General features: G+C 45.6%; 1 protein-coding gene across 1 annotated transcript in view; it reads left to right on the top strand.

Moving 5' to 3' along the window:
* The window catches only part of ATP8B3 (ATPase phospholipid transporting 8B3), an 89366-nt gene that overhangs the window by 43770 nt on the left and 25288 nt on the right, over positions 1-20308 (top strand). The window contains exons 12-17 of the mRNA XM_069077567.1: positions 280-473; positions 4123-4331; positions 5436-5467; positions 9411-9567; positions 13017-13205; positions 14992-15104. Of these exons, the coding sequence (XP_068933668.1) occupies positions 280-473; positions 4123-4331; positions 5436-5467; positions 9411-9567; positions 13017-13205; positions 14992-15104 (894 nt within the window). The remainder of the gene's footprint in view (positions 1-279; positions 474-4122; positions 4332-5435; positions 5468-9410; positions 9568-13016; positions 13206-14991; positions 15105-20308) is intronic.

The following is a 20308-nucleotide window of genomic DNA, read 5'->3' as shown; positions in this document are numbered from 1 at the left end:
CCTTCTAGAGCACCTGTGACTCCCCTTCCCCTTCTAGAGCACCTGTGGTTCCTCCTCCCCTTCTAGAGCACCTGTGGCTCCCCCTCCCCTTCTAGAGCACCTGTGGCTCCCCCTCTCCTTCTAGAGCACCTGTGGCTCCCCTTCCCCTTCTAGAGCACCTGTGGCTCCCCCTCCCCTTCTAGAGCACCTGTGGCTCCCCTTCCCCTTCTAGAGCACCTGTGTTCCCACTTCCCCACTTCATTTTCTGCCCACCCTGACCCCTGCTTCCTCTTTCCACAGATATTCCTCATGTTGGTGGTGGTTTCGTTCTGCCTGGCGGTGTTCTATCGCTTCCAGGTGGTGGATTTTCAGACCAAACACAGCTACCTGGTTGCCTTCCACAGCAATTCATCTCCAGCTCAGGAGGCCTTCCTTAACTTCTGGGGCTTCATGATCCTGTTCAGCGTCATTGTGCCAATGTCCCTCTATATCACGTAAGCCAATGGGAGAGGCAGGGGAGGCCTGGGAGGGTGGGAAGTGGGCAGGGAAGGAAGCTGAGACCCAGGAAGGGGTGTTGTGCAGAGAATAAGAGCCAGCTGAGACTTGGGTTCAAGGTAAATTTAGGTATGGATTTATTGATTAAGCGCTTGACTGCCTGGAGTATGAACTCAAATCAGGCAGCCCCAAATTGGGGTACAAACAGTGCTTATAAAGGCTAAAACCATAAAAACCACAATTGGGGAGGGGAACTAGCAAAAGCAATGATGCATAGAAGCCAAGAATTGCCATTGGTTAGATCTGTAGCTCAGGGCCAATTTGGGAAAATGGTGCAAGGATACAAGGGTGCAACTTTTCCTGGAAAGGGGTCCCTCCCAGAACAGGGTGGAGGATACAGGGTGAAGAGGGGTGAAGAGTCATTGGGTAATGGGGACAGGCTAAGGGTCATGTTCTGGGTACAGGGTGTGGGGACCCTGCTTGGTCAGCAGGAACAAGACAGGGTGGTCTCTTCTTAAGATAAACTTATACCATAACCCCGGGACTGATCCTTGTAAATAGTGATTATATACAGAATGCTAATTGAGGAAGTAGGGGGTTAGGGGACTAGGCTTTGGGCAATACCCAAGACTATGCCTTAAGCTGTTTCAAGCTATTACAGGGTGTAGGATAGAGACAAGGGCAAATATAAAGGGGCTTAATGGTGGGCTCCAAATCAGGTGGCATGTGATTCGGGTTTGGGCACAACAGAGGAAGCAACTGCAGGATGAGACTGTTGAGATCATAGAATCTCAGCTTGGGAGGGTCTTCAGAATTCTGTTATTCTGACCTGTGTCTGCACAGGACTTCCCAGTCAAACAGCTCAAAAATTGGCTGCCCAGTCTTGATTTGAAGACCAGAGGATGTCAGAGCTTGGGAGGGACTTTAGAATGAGGAATGTCAGCTGGGAGGGCCCAGGATGTCCGAGCAGGGAGGGCGCTTAGAACAGAGAATGTCAGAACTGGGAGGGCCCTTAGAACACAGGATGTTAAAACTGGGAGGGCCCTTAGAACATAGGATAGCAGAGCTGGGAGGGACCTTAGAACAGGGAATGTCAGAGCTGGAAGGGGGTCTTAGAACACAGGATGTCAGAGCAGGGAGGGGATCTTAGAGCACTGAATGTCAGAGCTGGGAGGGCCCTCAGAACACAGGATGTCAGAACTGGATGGGTATTAAGAAAGCAGAGTCAGAGTTGGGAGAGTCCTTAGAACAGAGAATGTTACATCCGAGAGGAATCTTAGAAAGAATATCAGAGCTGGGAGGACCTTAGGACATGAAATTTCTGGGCTTAGAACATGGAATATGAAAGCTAGGGGGACTGTAGAACACGGTGTCAGATCCAGGGAGTTATTAGACATAGAATGCCTTTGATATAGATGGTCTTAAAAGTCACCTAGTCCACTCTCTTAATTCAAGGTCCAAAGTGGGATAATGACTTATCCAAAGTCACACAGCTAGTTAGTAGGTTAGACCATGTCACTTCCTTGCTCAAAAATCTTGTGTATCCCTTCTTCTGCTAGAATAAAATCTGTTTAACCCAACATTTAAAGTCCTCCATCCTCTGGTTCCCACTTATTTTTCCAAACTTACTACTCCTTTTCATTCATTCTATATTCCATCCAAACTGCCCTTGACCTCAACATGCTATTTCTCACTCCCACACCTTTGCACAGGTTATTCCCTGTATCTGGAATGCTCTCGCTCATCCACTCGGCCTCTGGATCAATTGTGAAAGAATGTTTTTGAGTTGAAATGGGCCAGGATTAGTCTCCAGGTCTCCTGACTCCCAGGTCCCAGATTTTCACTCTACAATGTAACAGGAAAACTTAGCCCTGTTCCTGGGACACAGTAGCTGCTGTAAAAATGCTTAAAATAATAGTAATAATAACATTGCCATCATTACTATTATATCCTCACAATGCCCTGGGAGGTATAATTTTTATTGCTGCAGTTTTATAGTTGAGGAAACTGAGGTTGGCTGAAGTGAAGTGACTTGTCCAGGATCACACAGCCTGTAAGTATCTGAGACCAAATTTGAACTTAGGTCTTCCTGCCTCCAGGCCCAGTGCCCCTATTCACCTATAAGGCTTTGAAATAACAATAAATGGCATTATTATAATAATATTATACATTATTATAGAGTCTAATGTATATTAATATTATGCATTATATAAAATTATATTTATATAATATAGTGTATTAGATGTTACATTAATATTATATTAACAACACTCTCATAGCAACATTTCTATAGGGCTTACTCTATGCCAGGCACTGTATTAAACATTTACAATTATTATTTCATTTGATTCTCACAACAACCTGGGAGGGAGGTGCTATCTCCATTTTACAGTTGAGGAGATGGAGGCAAACAGTGATTAAGTGACTTTCCCAGGGTCTCACAGCTAAGTGAATGAGGCCTAATTTAAACTCAGGCTTCCTTGACTCCAGACTCAAAATAATTATTTGAACAAGACTGTTCAATGTTCTAATAATATTTGGTAGGTTATATAATGGGTGTTGTATTGCTTGCTTTCTCAATGGATAGTTGCTTTCTCAAATAAATTTTTAAATTGATTAACTAATTTTTTTTTTGTTTTTGGAGAGGGGAAGGCAAGGCACTTGGGGTTAAGTGACTTGCTCAATGTCACGCAGCTAGTAAATGTTAAGTGTCTGAGGCTAGATTTGAACTTAGGTCCTCCTAACTCCAGGGCCAGTGCTCTACTCACTGAGTCATTTAGCTGCCCCTTTTGATTAACTAATTAAAAAAAAAATTTTGGTGGGGAGGGTTTATGGGCCCATGGTTTCATCAAGGTAGAGAACTCTGGGTATGGAAGCTTCCACTAGGGATAGTGATTGGCTGGGTGACATCAAGTGGCCGTGGGCAGATGCATGTGAGGAAGGCCCTACCTATCTCTATACCAGGGGTGGGAACCTGTGGCCTCAAGGCCACCTGTGGCCCTCTAGGTCCTTAAGTGAGACTCTTTGACTAAATCCAAACTTCATAGAACAAATCCTTTTATTAAGGGGATTTGTTCTATAAAACTTGGACTCAGTCGAGAGACTACACCTGAGGACCTAGAAGGCCACCCCTGCTATACCAGATGGCCTCCAGTTCTGAGAGCGTCTATGCATTTTGAGGCTCCTTCTTCTCCCTCAATGCGTGCTTCTGTGCTTCTGCCCTGTCCCATCAGGGCACAGCTCAGTGCAGTGTAGGAGCAAGAACACCGAGTTTGGAATCAGAAAACTTGAATTCCGCTTCTCCCATTGATATCTTTGTGAACGGCAGCGTGGATCTGAAGTATTTTTAAAAACTTCAAATTACTATATAAATGGAGTTATTATGACTACCAATAAGTGTTATTATCTGCCTCACAGGTTTGTTGTGAGAAAAGTACTTTGTAGACTTTGAAATGCTATAGCAATGAAAAAGACTAATTACTTATAACACTACTAATTATAATCATTCCTCCAAGATGTGGTTTGGGGACACGTCTCTAATTTTTCCTTCCCCAGGCATGGCTCTGGGTGGGGGCCCTGAGCTGGGCCATTGGACTTCAGTCCCTTCCCAGGCTTTAAGTAGCTGTAACTTGTCTCACTCCCTTGCAGTTTTGAGTTTATCTATCTGGTAAATAGCTGCTTCATCAACTGGGACCTGGAGATGTATTACTCGCCCCTGGACATGCCAGCCAAGGCCCGGAGTACCAGCCTCAATGACCAGCTGGGACAGATCGAGTATATCTTCTCCGACAAGACGGGGACCCTGACCCAGAACATCATGACCTTCAAGAAATGCTGCATCAGTGGACTGACTTATGGTGACTGGTGCCCTCTGCTCCTCTAAGGATACCGCTTCCCCTTCCCTTCCTGAGCTAGGCCTCCCTTCCATTCTAACCTTATATCCCAGGATTCTTACCTGCCCTGCCTAGATCCTCCAGGATAAAGTCAGTGGCCCAGGCTCCACCTAGATGGATCCCTAGAGATAGTCAGATAGCCTAAGTGAGTACTCTATAGACCTGAATTCAGGAGGCCTGTCCTTTCCCTGCCTACCCTAGAGCCTCTGGGACACCCCATGACTCCTTAAGTCTGTTGTACTGATCTACACGCCCCTGCAACATTGACTTAGGAAATCAGTGTCTTAGAGCCAGAAGGGACAGTCAGATCACAGGTCAGGGGTTCTTAATCAGGGGTCAGTGTACAGATTTCACAAGATCTGTGAACTTAGATGGGGAAAAAAATGACATCTTTATTTCAAAGTAATTGTTTTGCTTTGCAAACCATGGATTTCATCTCATGCATTTAAAAATATTTTTCTGAGAAGGGGCCCATAGGCTTCAACAAGCCTGCCGAAAGGATCCCAGAAGGAAAGAAGCATTTATTAAGCACCTATGTGTCAGACACTGTGCTAAACACTTTACAAATATCTCATTTGATCCTCACAATAATCCTGGGAAGATAGGCGCTCTTATGATCCTGATTTTAGAGGAAACTGAGGCTGAGGTTGAGTGACTTGTCCAAGATCACACAGCTATTAAGTGTCTGAGGCCACACTGAACTCAGGTCTTCCTGACTCCAGGCCTAGTACTTTACAAGCTATGGTGCCTCCTATGACACAAAATCAGTTAAGAGCCTCTGATTGAGGCCAAGCCCTAATTTCACAGAGGAGGAAACAGAGACCCAGAGAGAACTAGGGACTTACCCAAGGTCACACATTGAGTTAGTGGCAGATCCCAGCATCTAATCCTGATCAGTTCTGGGATAGACTCTTCCTTTGGAAGGGACTTCAGAGCTCCTGCTGTCCTGCTAAAGTCTGGTTTTTCCTTTATCACTTTGCTTATGGGAATGAGGGGGCAGGACTCCCAATAGCAGGGATCCAAGACCCATCCTTGAAAGTAAATACTGAAGCTGCATTTCTTGTCTAGGTACAGATGAAAATATTGGGGAAAACCTGAAGGTGAGTCTGATCTTGGCCTGGGCCCAGAACGAGGGGGGCCTTGATTGTCAAGTAGGAGGTGGGATTCCCAAGGTGGGGAAATTTTCAACCAACCATTGGATCCTAGAAAGGCAGAGTTGGGAGGGCTCTTAGGACACAGAATTTTAGAACTGGGGAAGGCCCCTAGAACAGAGAATGGTAGAGCTGGAAGGGGCTTAGAACACAGAATGTTAGAGCAAAGAGGGCCCTTTGTACAAAGAATGTCAGAGTTGGGAGGACCCTTAGAAGAGAGATGTCAGAGCTAGCAGAGCCCTTAGAACGCAGAAAGTCAGATCTGGAAGGAATCTTGGACAATAGAGTGTTAGAGCTTGGAGGAAGCTTAGAACATAATTGAATATGAGAGTTGAACACAAAATGTCATACAAATGGGCCTTTAGAACGTTGGATGTCAGAGCTGGGAGTGACCTTAGAACATAGGCTGGGAGAAGGATACAGGAAAGACCTCAGAACTTAAAATACAGGATGTCAGACCTAGGAGAGGTTTTATTTTTCAGTTGTTTTTTTAAAAATTTATTTATTTACTTTTTGTTTACAACATTCAGTTCCACAATCCCTTGAATTCCAAATTTTCTCCCCCTCCCCGTGCCATGGTGGCATGCAATCAAATACCTTCACAGTAAACATTAGTCAAGTTGTAAAGAAGGGTTATAACCAATGGAGTGAACAATGGTAAAGAAGAAACAAAACAAAACAAAACACAAAAGAGAGAGATAGTAAGTGGTTTGCTTCAATCTGCATTCAGACTGTAGCTCTTTCTCTGGATGTCAATAGCCCTTCCCATCATGAGTCTTTTGGAGTTGTCTTCTAACCTTGTATTGGTGAGAGGAGCCCAGTCTATCAAAGGTAGTCATTACATGTATGATGTGTCTGTAATTGTGTACAAAGTTCTCCTGGTTCTGCTCTCCTCACTAAGCATCAGTTTATATAAATCTCTCCTGATTATTATGAAGTCCATCTGCCCCTCATTTCTTATACCACAATAGCATTCCATTACATTCATATACCATAACTTGTTTAGCCATTCCCCAATTGATGGGCACCCCCTTAATTTCCAATTCTTTGCCACCACAAAAAGAGCTGCTATAAATATTTTTTATGGGTCCTCCTCCCACTTGTATGATCTCTTTGGGATATAGCCCTAGAAGTGGGTCAGAGGGTATGCACATTTTTATAGCCCTTTGGGCATAGTTCCAGATTGCTCTTCAGAATGGCTGGATCAGTTCACAACTCCACCAACAATGCATTAGTGTTCCAGTTTTTCCACATCCTCTCCAGCATTTATCATTTTTCTATTTTGTCACCTTAGCCAATCTGACCAGTGAGATGTGATACCTCAGAGTTGTTTTGATTTGCATTTCTCTAATCAATAGTGATTTTGAGCATTTTTTCACATGCTTATAGATATCTTTAATTTCTTCCTCTGAAAACTGTCTATTCATATCCTTTGACCATTTATCAATTGGGGAATGACTTGTATTCTTACAGATTTGACTCAGTTCTCTATATATTTTAGAAATGAGGCCTTTATCAGAGATACTGGTTGTAAAAATTCTTTCCCAATATCCACTTCCCTCCCAATCTTGGTTACATTGGCTTTATTTGTACAAAAACTTTTCAATTTAATGTAACCAAAATTATCCATTTTGCATTTCGTAATGCTCTCTAACTCTTGTTTGGTCATAAAATCTTCCTTTCTCCATAAATCTGACAGGTAAACTATTCCTTGCTCTCCCAGTTTAGGAGAGTCTTTAGGATAGACTTGAACAACAGATGGCTGGTAGACTGCTTGTGGCCTGCCAAAGTGGCCTGCAAGGGGTATGTTGTGCAGGCCCGTTTTAGAACATAGAACAAGAAGTTTCAGAACTGAAAGGGCACCTTAAGAATCATAGGAAATGGCATGGATAAAAGAAGATGGGCATGGAGATGGGTGAGCACCAGGCTTGTCTAGGGGAAAGAAATTTGTCCAGTGGGCCAGGGGCTAGGGAGTTCTTGTTCCAATATAAAACAATGCTCATTTCCTTTCCCCTTCCTCATCTTTTCATCAACAACAGGTAGATGGCATCAATTATCCTTTGCGGCTAGCAGCCACTAAGGGAAAATGAGTCTTGCGCTAAAACCAAAAAACACTTTCCTTTTAAAAATATTGTCTAATTCAGGCCCATCTGCCCCTGTTGGTCCTTTGAATGAAGTTTTCTTGTTTTTCTGCATCTTCTCCCCTTCTCTGGGCTCTTTGGCTTATCAGATTTACTGATGGCTAGAGGCGGTAAAGAAAAGTCAACAAAAGGAACAGGATGTGTTACCAAAGAACTTGCCGATCCAGCCTGTTCTATTCAGCAGGTAGCTATTAGACACCTGAACACACTGTGAGCCAGAAGAACATCCTGGGCACTCAGCAAGGTACAGAGGAAAGAGAGCAGTCTTGGAGGCTGGGGGACCTGGCTTCAAATTCTGCCTTAGTCTCTTACTTGCTGGGTGACCGAACAGGCAATTCACTTGGCCTTTCTGGACCTCAAATTCCTCTTCTGGAAAATGAGGTAGGCGGACTAAAATGACTTTGGGTTCTTCCCAGACCTGGTCTGATGACCCTTTAAACCAGAGCAAGCCCATCATTTTATAGATGGGTGAATGTTAATCAGCTTGTCTTGGTAATTCAGGAGCAGATCTTAGATGAGAATCAAGGAAGAAATTTAGATTAAGGAGGGCTTTTAGAGCACAGGATGTTAGGGCTGGGAGGGCCCCTACAACCCAGAATGTCAGAGCTGGGAGGGCCTTAGAACCCAGAATGTCAGAGCTGGGAGGGCCTTAGAACCCAGAATGTCAGAGCTAGGAGGGCCCTTAGAACACAGGATGTCAGAGCTGCGAGGGCCTTTAGAACACAGTGTCAGATCTGGATCCGGCCCTTAGAACACAGAGGGTCAGAGCTGGGAGAGTCCTTAGAACTTAAGGTTTTTTCCACTTTACCACATTGAATCTCAGATCTACCAGAAAGTCTATTGGAGTCTCTCTGTCTTTCTCCCCTCCTCTCCCTCTCTTTCTCCGTTTCTCTCCCTCCCCCCCCACCTGCACCTCTCCTCTCCCTCCTTCTCTCTCTCTCTTCTCTCTTTCTCTCTCCCCTCTTTCTCCTTTCCCCCTCTGTCTCTCTTCTCCCTCCTCGCCTTCTTTTTCTCTCCCTCTCTCCCTTCCTCTCTCCTTCCCTCTTGTAGCAGCAAGCACCCCAGCATCCCCAGGGATGCCAGCTGCCAACACAGGTTCTTAGATCTGCTTTTCTAAAGGAAAGCAACTCAAAATGGGTTAACAAGCTTACTTTAATCAGTCAAACATATATCGTTTACCTAGTTCAGGGGGAAAAGGTCAGTACCCCAAACTTCAGAGTATACCGAGGTTAAAAGCATAAGTTACAAGAACATTTCAGCAGACAGGCTTCTAAACTGTCCAACCATTGCATCCATACCAAATCACAGTTACCAGAGAGGGAAGCATCAACATCTGGGTTTTCAAAGCCTGGGGGCTCTAAGCGGCTGCCCAGAGTCTCATCTGGTCAAGTTACACAGCACTTCTCAAAGTGAGCCCCAAAGCAAAGCCTCACATCAGGTATTATATAGCCTTCTCCTGGGTCAGAGAATGTAACCACCCTCTTGACTCACTGCCCAATCACACAGCATCAAGGTGTGGGCATTCCTGAAAACCAAGCCTCCTGCCATAGGCTCCATGTGACCACATTCAGCCTATTAGGGGGCAGAGTATATTTTCAACTCTAGGAAGGTTCTTAGAGTCTCTTAAGCCCATCTAAGGACCTAGGGGCAGGGAAGATCTTTAAATTTGCATTTCCATTACACCTCTCTTTTTGTCTCTGTCTGTGTCTCTCTCCCCCCTCCCTCATCCCCCATCCCTGTTTCATCCACAGGCCATCTCTTTGAGCTGGAACAAGTATGCAGATGGGAAGTTGCTGTTCTATGACCCCACACTCCTAATAGCCATCCGGGATGACAAGGACAAGGTGATCCGAGAGTTCTGGCGGCTGCTGGCTCTGTGTCATACTGTCATGGTGGAAGAGAAAGATGGTGAGAGGTCCCTGGTCCAGAGGACCAGCATGGAGGGGGGGTGTATCAGCAATGCCATATTCACAATGCCTATGGAGATTACAGATATGCTGATATAATTATCCATCAGAAAATACATCATGCTTGCCATATGGGGGAATAAACTAGAAAATTTATTAAGATACCAAAAGACTGAGTCCCAAAACCAGAAAGTGAAAGCCATCAGAGTAGTTATGACATTGGCACAGGTAGATAAAGTAGAAAGCACCCACATTTTCAAGCCTTTAAAACAGAACAGGCTACCTCAGGCAAAGGTCCTCCTCTCCCCACTCACAGCAACCACCCAGCGTCCGGGAAGAGCGCTCCCAGCAGCTCCGGCCCCTGGCAGTCCTCAGAAGGAGTCCTTAGCAGAAATTCTGGCTAACTCAAAAAGGGCTTCGCGCTGCCGCTGCCTCTGCTGCTGCTGCCGCCATCACCACCACCGCCAGCCACCGCAGGAACTCTAGTTTGGCTTCCGCTTCCTCTTGCTCCGCCCCTTCCTGCTACGTCAGCAAGTCCAATGGGGCATGGAAGATCTTTAAATCCCATAACCCTTACAGGGGGGAGCCAGTATTAGTAGGTCCTTGTGAAGAAATGGGGGAAATGAGGTTGTTGAACTCTTGTTTCATTGGGAGACACAGGGAAGTGGCTTTGTTTCTATTTTATTTCTTTGAGAACACTTGAAAAGATGTGGGAAGACATGCTTTTAATCACTTTGCAAACCTTAGTACTTCCTATCTGAAATGCTTGTGGTCTGGAAGACCCAGGTTTGAATTCTGTCTAAGATGCTTGTGTGATCCTGGACAAGCCACCTCCCTCTCTCAGCCTCAGTTTCCTTATCTGTCAAATGATGGATTAGCTGACTGCTAGAGTCCCTTCCAGCTCTATGGTCCTATGACCCAAATGAAGAAAACACTTGTTTTTGCATTCCCAGTGACTTGTATACAGCAAGCGCATAATTAATGCTCCGTGCATTTATTCACTCAAAGTAGCCATGAATTCAGTGACCCATTAGGTTGAGACAGGCTCAGAGATGGACATTAGTTAGATATTCACAGGGTTACTGGAAAGGTCAGGGAGTAGGGAATAAGCATTTACTAGAGGTTTACACATATTATTTCATTTGGAAAGGCAGTGAACTCGTTTGCTTGGGAAGGAAGGGAGTGAATGCCTTAGAACATGGAATCGCACAGATCATCAGTTTGGAGCTGGAAGGATTGTGATAAGCCATCTAGTCTAAGTCCTTCTTCTTAAGCATGAGGAAAATGAGGCCCAGAAAAGTCAAGTCACTTGCCCAAAGTCACACAGAGTGCCTTTCAGTGGCACTGACAGGGTCCTTGAAGTGTAGAATATTAATGTAAGGAGGAGACTTAGAACACAGGATGTCAGAGCTGGGAGGGCCCTTAGAACACAGGATGTCAGAGCTGGGAGGGTCCTTAGAACACAGGATGTCAGGGCTGGGAGGGCCCTTAGAACACATGTCAGAGCTGGGAGGACCCTTAGAACCCAGGATGTCAGAGCTAGGAGGGCCCTTAGAACACAAAATATCAACACTCAGAAAGCCTTTAGAACACAGAATGTCAGAGCTGGGAGGGCCCTTAGAACTCAGGATGTCAGAGATGGGAGGGCCCTTAGAACACAAAATATCAACACTGGGAAGGCCTTTAGAACACAATTTCAGAGCTGGGAAGGCCCTTAGAACTCAGGATGTCAGAGCTGGGAGGACTATTAGAGTGTATAACCCAGAGCAATGGGGGCCTTTGGCATATAGAATGTTTGTTGGAAAGCCTTTCCAGAGTCCCCTAGTGGCTTCTGTGCTCCCTCTCAATTGTCTGAAATAACCTCTGCTTACTGATTTCTTTAAAAGCTGTAGGGCCAGATCAGAAAGTGAGCGCCCCGAGGCCTGGGCCTGCTGGGTTTCTGTCTTTGTTTTCCTCACCCGAGCATAGTGCCCGCATATCTAGTTACTTCATAAATGCTTGTCCTCTAGGTGGCTCACCGTGACTCCCGATGTGCTGAATTATAATAACCGGCATGAATGTGGTACAGCCAGGTTTGCTTCATCTCATTGTGCCTCACGAGAAATTGGTGGCCTAGGCAGTATAGGGACATTATTATCCCCATTTTACAGATGAGGAAACAGACACACAGAGATTAAATGACTTGGCTATGACCACGAAGCTAGAGAGAATCTAGGGCAGGATTTGAACGTTGTACTTCCTAACTCTAATTCCAGTGCTCTCAGTGGCTGCCTGAAGGAGGGACTGGGATACTGTGGGGCTCACACCAGGACCCAGATGGGTCCTGGACCTGGCCACACCAGAGCAGCTCTGCCCCCTCCCCCATGGGAATCTGTCACCTGAGCCCTGGAGGTTGGCACAGGACCTCCTAGGATACACTATTCCTTCTGAAGTGTTTCAGAGCCTCCCTGGGGGGCACATGCCTAAGGCTAAGTGACCTCTCTGAGTCAACACACATGGGCACTTGAGTTTCTTCTCTACTGGAAAAGCTCTGGAGCCCCTACGGTAGCCAAGATCCTTGTTCTCTAAGGGCCCAGGGTCTGTACGTCCACTACTTTTACTTTACAGATGGCTCAGGAAAAGGAATCCAGCATTGTGGAAAGAGCAAAGGACTGAGTTCGAGTCTTGTGGCAGCTGGTCATGCAGTGGATTTGCTGGGCCTGGAGTCAGGAAGACTGAGTTCAAATCTAGTTTCAGACTATTACTAGCTCTGTGCCCCTGGGCAAGTCACTTAAGCCCTGTGTGCCTCAGTTCCCTCAACTGTAAAATGGGGATAAGAGCCCTTACCCCCTGGGGTGCTGTGAGGATCAAATGAGAGAAGATATGCAAACTATTTAGCACATTGCCTGGCACACAGTAAGTGCTTAATAAATATGTGTTTCCTTCTCTCTGTTCCCACCTAGGCTAAAGGAATTCATCAGGCTCTCTCTTGGGGTTCTCCTCCCCCTCCTGCTTTCAGGTTTTTTTTAATGGAGGGCAAGTGACTTAATAAATGCTTATTTCTGTCTCTCCTCACCCAGGCTGCCAGAATCCATGATGCCCCCCCAATTTGGGGAGCTCCTCCTATCCCCACCCCCTTTTTAGCATCTTTTATGTGTTGTCTGACTATGAGCTCCTGAGGGAAAAGACTACCTTTTATCTTTCTTTGTATCCTTGTGTTTATCGAAATGCCTGGCACATTTGTTCTGTCTTTTCAGTAGGGACCCCATTTAGCGTTTTCTTGGCAGATATACTGGCGTGGTTTGCCATTTCCTCCTCCAGCTCATTTTATAGATGAGGAAACTGAGGCAAACAGGGTTAGGTGACTTGCCCAGGGTCAAACAGTAAGTGTTTGAGGCTGGATTTGAATTCAGGAAGATGAGTCTTCCTTTCTAACCCTCCTTTTTCCTTGTGTATGGCTCCTCTCTTTAGGCCAGCTGGTCTACCAGGCGGCTTCTCCGGATGAAGAGGCCCTGGTGACAGCCGCTCGGAACTTTGGCTATGTTTTTCTGTCCCGGACTCAGGACACCATCACCACCAGTGAGCTTGGTGTAGAGAGAACCTACCAGGTGCTAGCCATGATGGACTTCAACAGTGTCCGAAAGAGGATGTCTGTGCTCTGTAAGCATGGGAGGTCTCTCCTACCATTGACAGCCTGAAGAGAGCCTGGAGAGGAGGATTCCTGGGTTTATCTTTATACCTCACCTCTGTTTAAGTGTTTTCACATATAAGGAACAGTATTTCTCTTTAGTGGGGGGAATGGAAACCCCTTCTACTGACCCAGATAGATAGCTCATCTGTAATTTAGAGTCTGGGAGAACTGCCAGGGGCACTTGAGTGCCTTGTCCAGGACCCCAGTGCCACTTTGTAAGAGGTGGGACCCAAGCTCCCACCTACCTGCTTCCTGCCTCTCATTCCTCTAGGTCGATCTATTAAGTCATCTCCATAATAAACCCAAAGCTAGTGTTTTCTTCAGTGCTACACTGTTTTGAGCACCCTATTCCTCTCCACAAGTTGCTAAGTAATAAATAGAACCTACTGATTTTGTCCTGGGCTGATCAGTTGGACATACTGTGCCTTGACTCCAACATAGTGATGCCATTTCAGGCCTTCTTGTGAACGAAGGACAACAACCAACCAGCCAAGGAAAAAATAGCTACCTAAAAAGCTTTGGAATCATGACAAAGATTGTGCTGCCTCTCACTAAAATATTTCATTTAATTTTTTACCCCCAAATTAGTATCAGTATTAGCCATGATTCCATTAGTATGTCTCTTTCTTCCATCAGTGAAGACTCACCTTTTCTCTGTCCCAGACTATTGTGTTCATGAGTGGCTTAGGAAAAAACTACCCTTATTGGTCAGGCCACTGGTGATGAGATGCCCTGTGTGTAGCTGGGAAGTGTTCCTTGGACATCCACTGATAGGATCATAGATTAAGACCTGGGAGACACCTCAGATACTATCTAGTCCCATTTTCCAGATGAGGAAACTGAGGCCTAGTGAGGTTAAGGGACTTGTCCTTGGTCACACAAGAAGTAAGGGTCAGGTGAGATTTGTAGAACTTGAACCCCAGCATACCAGCCCATTGCTAGACCTGTCCACAGCTTGGGACCCATTAGAGTTTCTTTGGCTAACATTGCCTTTAGGAGTTCAGGATCTTGTCCTTTCAATGAGGAGGTAACAGAGGGATTCTTCTAGGAAGGAACCAGACAGGAACTGGATAGATTGGGAATCCTGAGACCCAGAGATGGGAAATGACTTGTCCTAGGTCACATAGCAAGATGTTGGAGGGTGGAGAAGGGTATTAAAATCCAGGTCAATAGATGTCCAAAGATTGTTCCTCTTCCTCTGTCCTCAGGTCTGTGGAAAAGAATTAGATTTGTTCTGCTTGGCCGCAGTGGTCAGTATTGAGAGGGGAGAGAGGATGGGTACAGGCAGAGATACAGATAGAGTCTCTTTGTTAGGAAAAATGTCCCCACAGTTAAAGCTGTTGCCCTGTGGGCTGCTTGGGAGATAGTGAGTTCCCCGTCACTGGACATCTCCAAGCATAGGTTTGTTGGGGGTGTTGAAGATGGTAAGGATTGGACTAGCTGTTCTGGAAGGTGTCTTCCCATGCTGGGATTCTGGGGTTCTCTGCTCAAGAAATGCTTGGGCACCCACTGTATACTTCTCATGCTACTGATGCATGTCAGTCACCATGCCCAGGGTCTTAGTTTTTTCCTCTAGGGGTTGGGAATAATCATGGAAGAGATGGAGAGGTCTTTTTCCAGCTAGTTGCAGCTCTGAGGGATGCCAGCAGCCCTGGGCCAAAGTCGGGGAACCCTCCTAAACCCAAAGTTCTGAACGTTCCTTGCGTTATTGCCTGGGGCCCCATTGAAGACACATGAGCTCTTTTCTCCCCATAGTGAGAGACCCTGAAGGCATCATCCGGCTGTACACCAAGGGAGCAGACACTGTGATCTTTGAGCGGCTTCGGCCAGGATGTCCTAATGAGCTTGCTACCGAGAAGGCCCTGGATGTGAGTCCCTGGGGCCTGGGATGGGGAGGAGTAAGGAGTTTCTCATGTTGTTCTGTCCCTGATCTTCCTTGGGTGGCTAATGCTTCACTCAGCTATGAAAAGCAAAGAGCCCTGGACTGAGAGTCAGGAGGCCTGGGTTCTAGTCCTGCCTTTTCCATTGAATTGATATGCTGTCTTAGGAAAAGGTTTCCTCTGTGGCTCAGTTTCCTTACCCATAAAATAAGAAGCTGGAGTAGATGATCCCTAAAGTCCATTTTAATTTTCACATTCTATATTCTGATATCTCTTTATAGATGAGGAAACGGAGGCAAACAGGGTTAGGTGACTTGCCCAGGGTCACACAGTTAGTAAGTGTCTAAGACTGGACTTGAACTCAAAAAGATGAGTCTTCCTGACTCCAGGCCCAGCACTCTGTCTTTTTCTAGCCCTCCTCCCTCCCTGTCTATGTCCCCTCTCTTTAGGCCAGCTGGTCTATCTCTCTCAAGTTTTATGGTCTATATTCTAAAGACTCAGCTCTGACATTCCACATTCTATGTTCCCTCTCAGCTCTGACTTTCTAGGCTCTGTGTCTCTTGGAGCTTTGACTTTCTATATTGTAAGGTCCCTCCCTGCTCCTCCTACCTTCTGATGGCTCCTTCTTAATCTCCTCTGCAAGATCTTCATCCAGGTCACTCCCACTGACTCTGGGTGTCCCTCCCCTCCCAAGGCTCTCTCCTGGGCCTGTTTCCCTCTATATGACAGGTTCTTAACATTTTTTTGTACCTTGGACTGCTTCAGAAGTCTGGTGAAGCCTAGGGATCCCTTCTCAAAATAAATGAATTTAAATACATATATTAATTAAATATGTATATTAAATTAAATACGTACTTAAATGCATTCAAACACATAGTATTATTAAAGGAAACTTCTCTGGAGGAGATGGGAAAGCATAAGACCCAATCCTGCTGATAGCTGATAGATAAACAGAATGAACAGATGTGAACAGTGTGATGTACACGTGGTTAAGATCTGAGTGACATTGTTAGGGAGTTAGTACCATATGGGTTGGTTCAGAAGATGGGGAGCTTCGGTATGGAATGGAGCCGTCAAGGAGAGCTTTTTAGGGCCAGTGGGGCTTAAAATGGACCTTAATCAGTCAAATCAATAAATCACCTGCAAGTGTCTAGCACTTCGCTAAGCACCAGGGCTACCAAAGAATGTCCCTGCCCTCAAGGAGCTTACAATCTCATGAGGGAGAGGATATGTACAAACAAGCTATATACAGGATAAATGGGAAACCATTAAAGGAGGGAAGGCCTGAGAACTAAGAGAGGCCTGCTTTTAAGTGACATTGACTCCCATTTGGTTTTGGACCCAGACCTGTGGTTTCCATGGCCTAGGGAAGTCCAAATGATTACGTGACTATTACCAGTGCTCTGCAGCTTACACTCCTCTTTGTTCAGGGGCTCCTGAGCTCAGAAGGAGTTGCCTGGCAAGAGAAGGAACAGAGGTGCCAAGGCTTATTTATGGACTGCTGAACTTCTGATTTCACTCTTAACTCTCCAAACCAGTCTTCAGAGCCTAAGGCCCAGGGGTGGGGAAGCTGGGGCCTCGAGGCCACACATGACCCTTGAGGTCTCTAGTGCAGCCCTTTGACTGAATCTAAACACTCTGGGTAGAGGTGAAAAAAGGTTAGTTATTCCTGGGGACATGTTGAAGAGTCTTTATATCTTTGAAATGGGCGATCAGGGGTTAGAATGGGAGCTGGTGCGGGAGGCAGGACAGCCTTGTTTTTTGTTTTTTAACTATTTTACTATTTTACAAATTTACTATTAACTATTTTACAAATGAAGAACTGAACTGGAAACTCAGAGGGATAAAGTGACTTCCCTAAAGTCAGATGGGTGGTGAAGTAGCAATGAAAATCAAAACAATATCTGCTAAGTACCTAGTACCTGCAAACTCCCTTGGTGAGGACAGGGCTGATTGGCCTGGGAGGCCTTTGGGGGTGGGAGGGAGCCCTAGAGGCCTTTAGGGTTGATGGCTAATGAGACCAGCCGGCCTTCCTCCTCCAGGCCCAAACACAGGCATCGTAGAGTCTCTAGGCCTCCTGTTACCCAGCAACTGTCTGTCCCTAGGAGTTCCTTCCAGGGCTCAGGACATGCTGCCTCCTCCTAAAACAAAAGCCCAGGGGACCAGGGGCTGAAGTTCCTGGGAGGGCACTGGCCTCTATTCCAGTGGGCTGGGGCAGATTCATACTCTCTAGATCCAGGCAGCGGACAGAGACTCTTTGCTGGTCCTGAGTACCTTCCTGGCCAATTCACATCCAAATCTCAACGCTGCTTCTTGTTCAGGCCTGTCTGACTCTTTGTGACCCTGTGAACCATACTGTCCATGAGGTTTTCTTGACAAAAAACTGGAATGGCTTGCCATTTCCATCTCTAGCTCATTTTACAGATGGGGAAACTGAGGCAAACAGGGTTAAGTGGCTTGCCCAGGGTCACACAGCTAGTGGGCATCTGAGACCCCCATTTGAATTCAGGTCTTGAGCTATATTCATTGAGCCACCCACCTGCCTCCTTTGTGAGCTTGGGCAAATTGACCTTTGTTCCTTCCTCTGTAAAATGAAAGCGTTGGACCCCATGATCCCTCCATGCTCCCTCTTAGCTCTCAATGTGATGATCCCAATTCAACAAGCATTGAGCCCCTGCTGTTCAGCTGAATGAGTGTTTCTATAGGAAGGACTTAGTTGTCTGGAGGCCCAGTATTGGGGCCTGGAAATACAAAGGCAAGTAAGGTAGATGGCCAAATCTGTGCCAGGTCCTGTCGGGGAGCGGGGAGCGGGGGCTTGAGAAAGGAGGGGATTTAAGGCAGTTTTTCTCTTTTGTAACATGAAGGAGGTAGGCAGGGCCCCGTAAAGGCTGGCTGAATTGAATTGAAGTGAGTAGCAAGATTCCTACGGTACTTTTCAGATTATTGAATAATGAAGGTCCTGGGGTCATGGGTGCAAGGCCCAAGGATCCTGGGGAGGGGGGATAGGACCCTTGTAAGTGCTTAGGGGCACCTCATGATCCTTAGAGAAGGAATGGATGGGAAATGAATAAATTTATCACGTACTTACTATTTGCCAGGCATAACCAAAGTGTAAGAGTCTTTCCCTCATGGAGTTTGCATTCTAAGAGAAGATGGTCCATTTAAAGGAGTCATAGCCAGGGGATGGCTAAGTGGAACAGTGCATAAAGCACCAGGCCTGGAATCAGGAAGACCTGAGTTCAAATCCAACCTAAGATATTTCCTAGCTCTGTGAACCTGGGCAAGTCATTTCTCCCTGTTTGCCTCATTTTCCTCATCTGTAAGATGAGCTGGAGAAGGAAATGGCAAACCACTCCAGTATTTCTGCCAAGAAAACCCCAAATGTGGTCACGGAGAGTCGGACACGGCTGAAATAACTCAGCAAAAGCTGCAGCCAGGGAGAGGTGTTTTGATCTGAGGAGTAACCAGTGGTGAACAGAGTCATAGGGCAATTGATAGAAGCATTCTCTCTAGGAATCTAGGATTGAATGATCAAAATTCTCAGAGCTGGAGGTGGAAGGACTGGGGCTGGACTGGGTTGAGGGAAGGTAAACAGCATGGCAGGAGAATGACAGCCCATATGAGTCCAGGCTAAGCTAGATATGGTGAATTCTTACCAATCAGGAGCACTCCCCCCCTCCCCCCTCCATGGGAGGTAGAGTGTTGAGTCAGAGGAAGAGAGTGTGGATCAGGCTCAGGAAGGGGACAGGCCAGTGTGGATTGGACTGAAGGAGGTGTGGGGCACAGGGATGTGTATGTTTATACTTGAGTATAATCTGGAAAGACTTCCTGAATAGGAAGCGTTACTTGGTCTTAAAAATAGCTAGAAATAGATCTGTGTACCAAAGACATCATAAAAAATGGGAAAAAGACCCACATGTACAAAAATATTTATAGCAGCTCTTTTTGTGGTGACCAAGAAATTGAGGGGATGCCCATCAATTGGGGAATGACTGAACAAGTTGTGGTATAAGAATGTAATGCTCCAGAGAAAGAACTAGAAAGAACTGAGTTTATATCCAGGTGGAAGCAAAATATCTGATCTTTTTTCTTCTCTTGTTTGGTTTTATGTCCTCTTTACCATTTTTCATTCCAGCTGGTACAATCCGTCTTTATAACCTGACTAATGTATAATGTGAAAGTATTTACAGATCCTATACTTGACTATATGGCGGGGAGGAGAGGGAGGGGGACAAAATGTGAAACTCAAGGAATTGTGGAATTGAATCCTATAAACTAAAAGGAAACAAACAAATTAATTAAAAAAAATAAAAGTTAAAAAAAAAAGAATGTAACGGAATGCTATTGTGCAATAAGAAATGGTGAACAGGCAGACTTCAGAAAAACCTGGAAAGACTTATATGAACTGATACAGAGTGAAGTGAGCAGAACCAGGAAAACACTGTAGACAGTAACAACCACAGTGTGCGATGACTGATTTTGATAGACTTAGCTCTTCTCAGCAATGCAGGGACCTAAAACAATTCCAAAGGACTCATGATGGGAAATGCCATCCACATCCAGAGAAAGAACTATGTGTGGAGTTGGGGTGCAGAGCAAAGCAGACTATTTTCTTTTTTGTTTTGTTTTTCTTTTTCATAGTTTCTCCCAGTTGTTATAATTCTTCTATGCAACATGATGAATGTGAAAATGTATTTAGCAGGAATGTCTGTGCAGAGCCTATATCAGATTACATGCAGTCTTGGGGAGGGAGGGGGAGAAAATTTAAAACTTAGGAAAGTGAATGTTGAAAACTAAAAATATCCAGAAGTTATATAATGCTTTCAGGATTGCAGTGCCCTATATATGTTATGTGTTTGACCTGCACAATAACCCTGTGAGGTAGATGCAGTTGTTATCCCCATTTTACAGATGAGGAAAGTGATGCTGTGAGAGGTTATGTGACTTGCCTAGGTTCACACAGCTGGTAAGCATGCCTGGGCTTTCTTACCTCCCTTCCTTTGTCCATGCTGATCCCTATGCCTGGAATGCTCTCCCTCCCACTCTTCACCTGTTGAATTTCTTCTTATCCTTCAAAGCCTAGCTCATTTGCTACCTCTTCCAGGAAGACTTATCGAGGTCTCTTTTACCTCTGATCTCATGGTATTTGTAGCAGCAAGCACCCCAAGTGTCCTCAGGGTTTGCAGCTACCA

The sequence above is a fragment of the Petaurus breviceps genome, unplaced genomic scaffold, assembly GCF_028583685.1.
Source record: "Petaurus breviceps papuanus isolate PSGF00001 unplaced genomic scaffold, PetGlider_PUasm1.0 108, whole genome shotgun sequence".
Lineage (NCBI taxonomy): Eukaryota > Metazoa > Chordata > Mammalia > Diprotodontia > Petauridae > Petaurus > Petaurus breviceps.
Note: the sequence above shows the minus strand (reverse complement) of the source record. Positions and strands in the feature narration are given on the sequence as shown.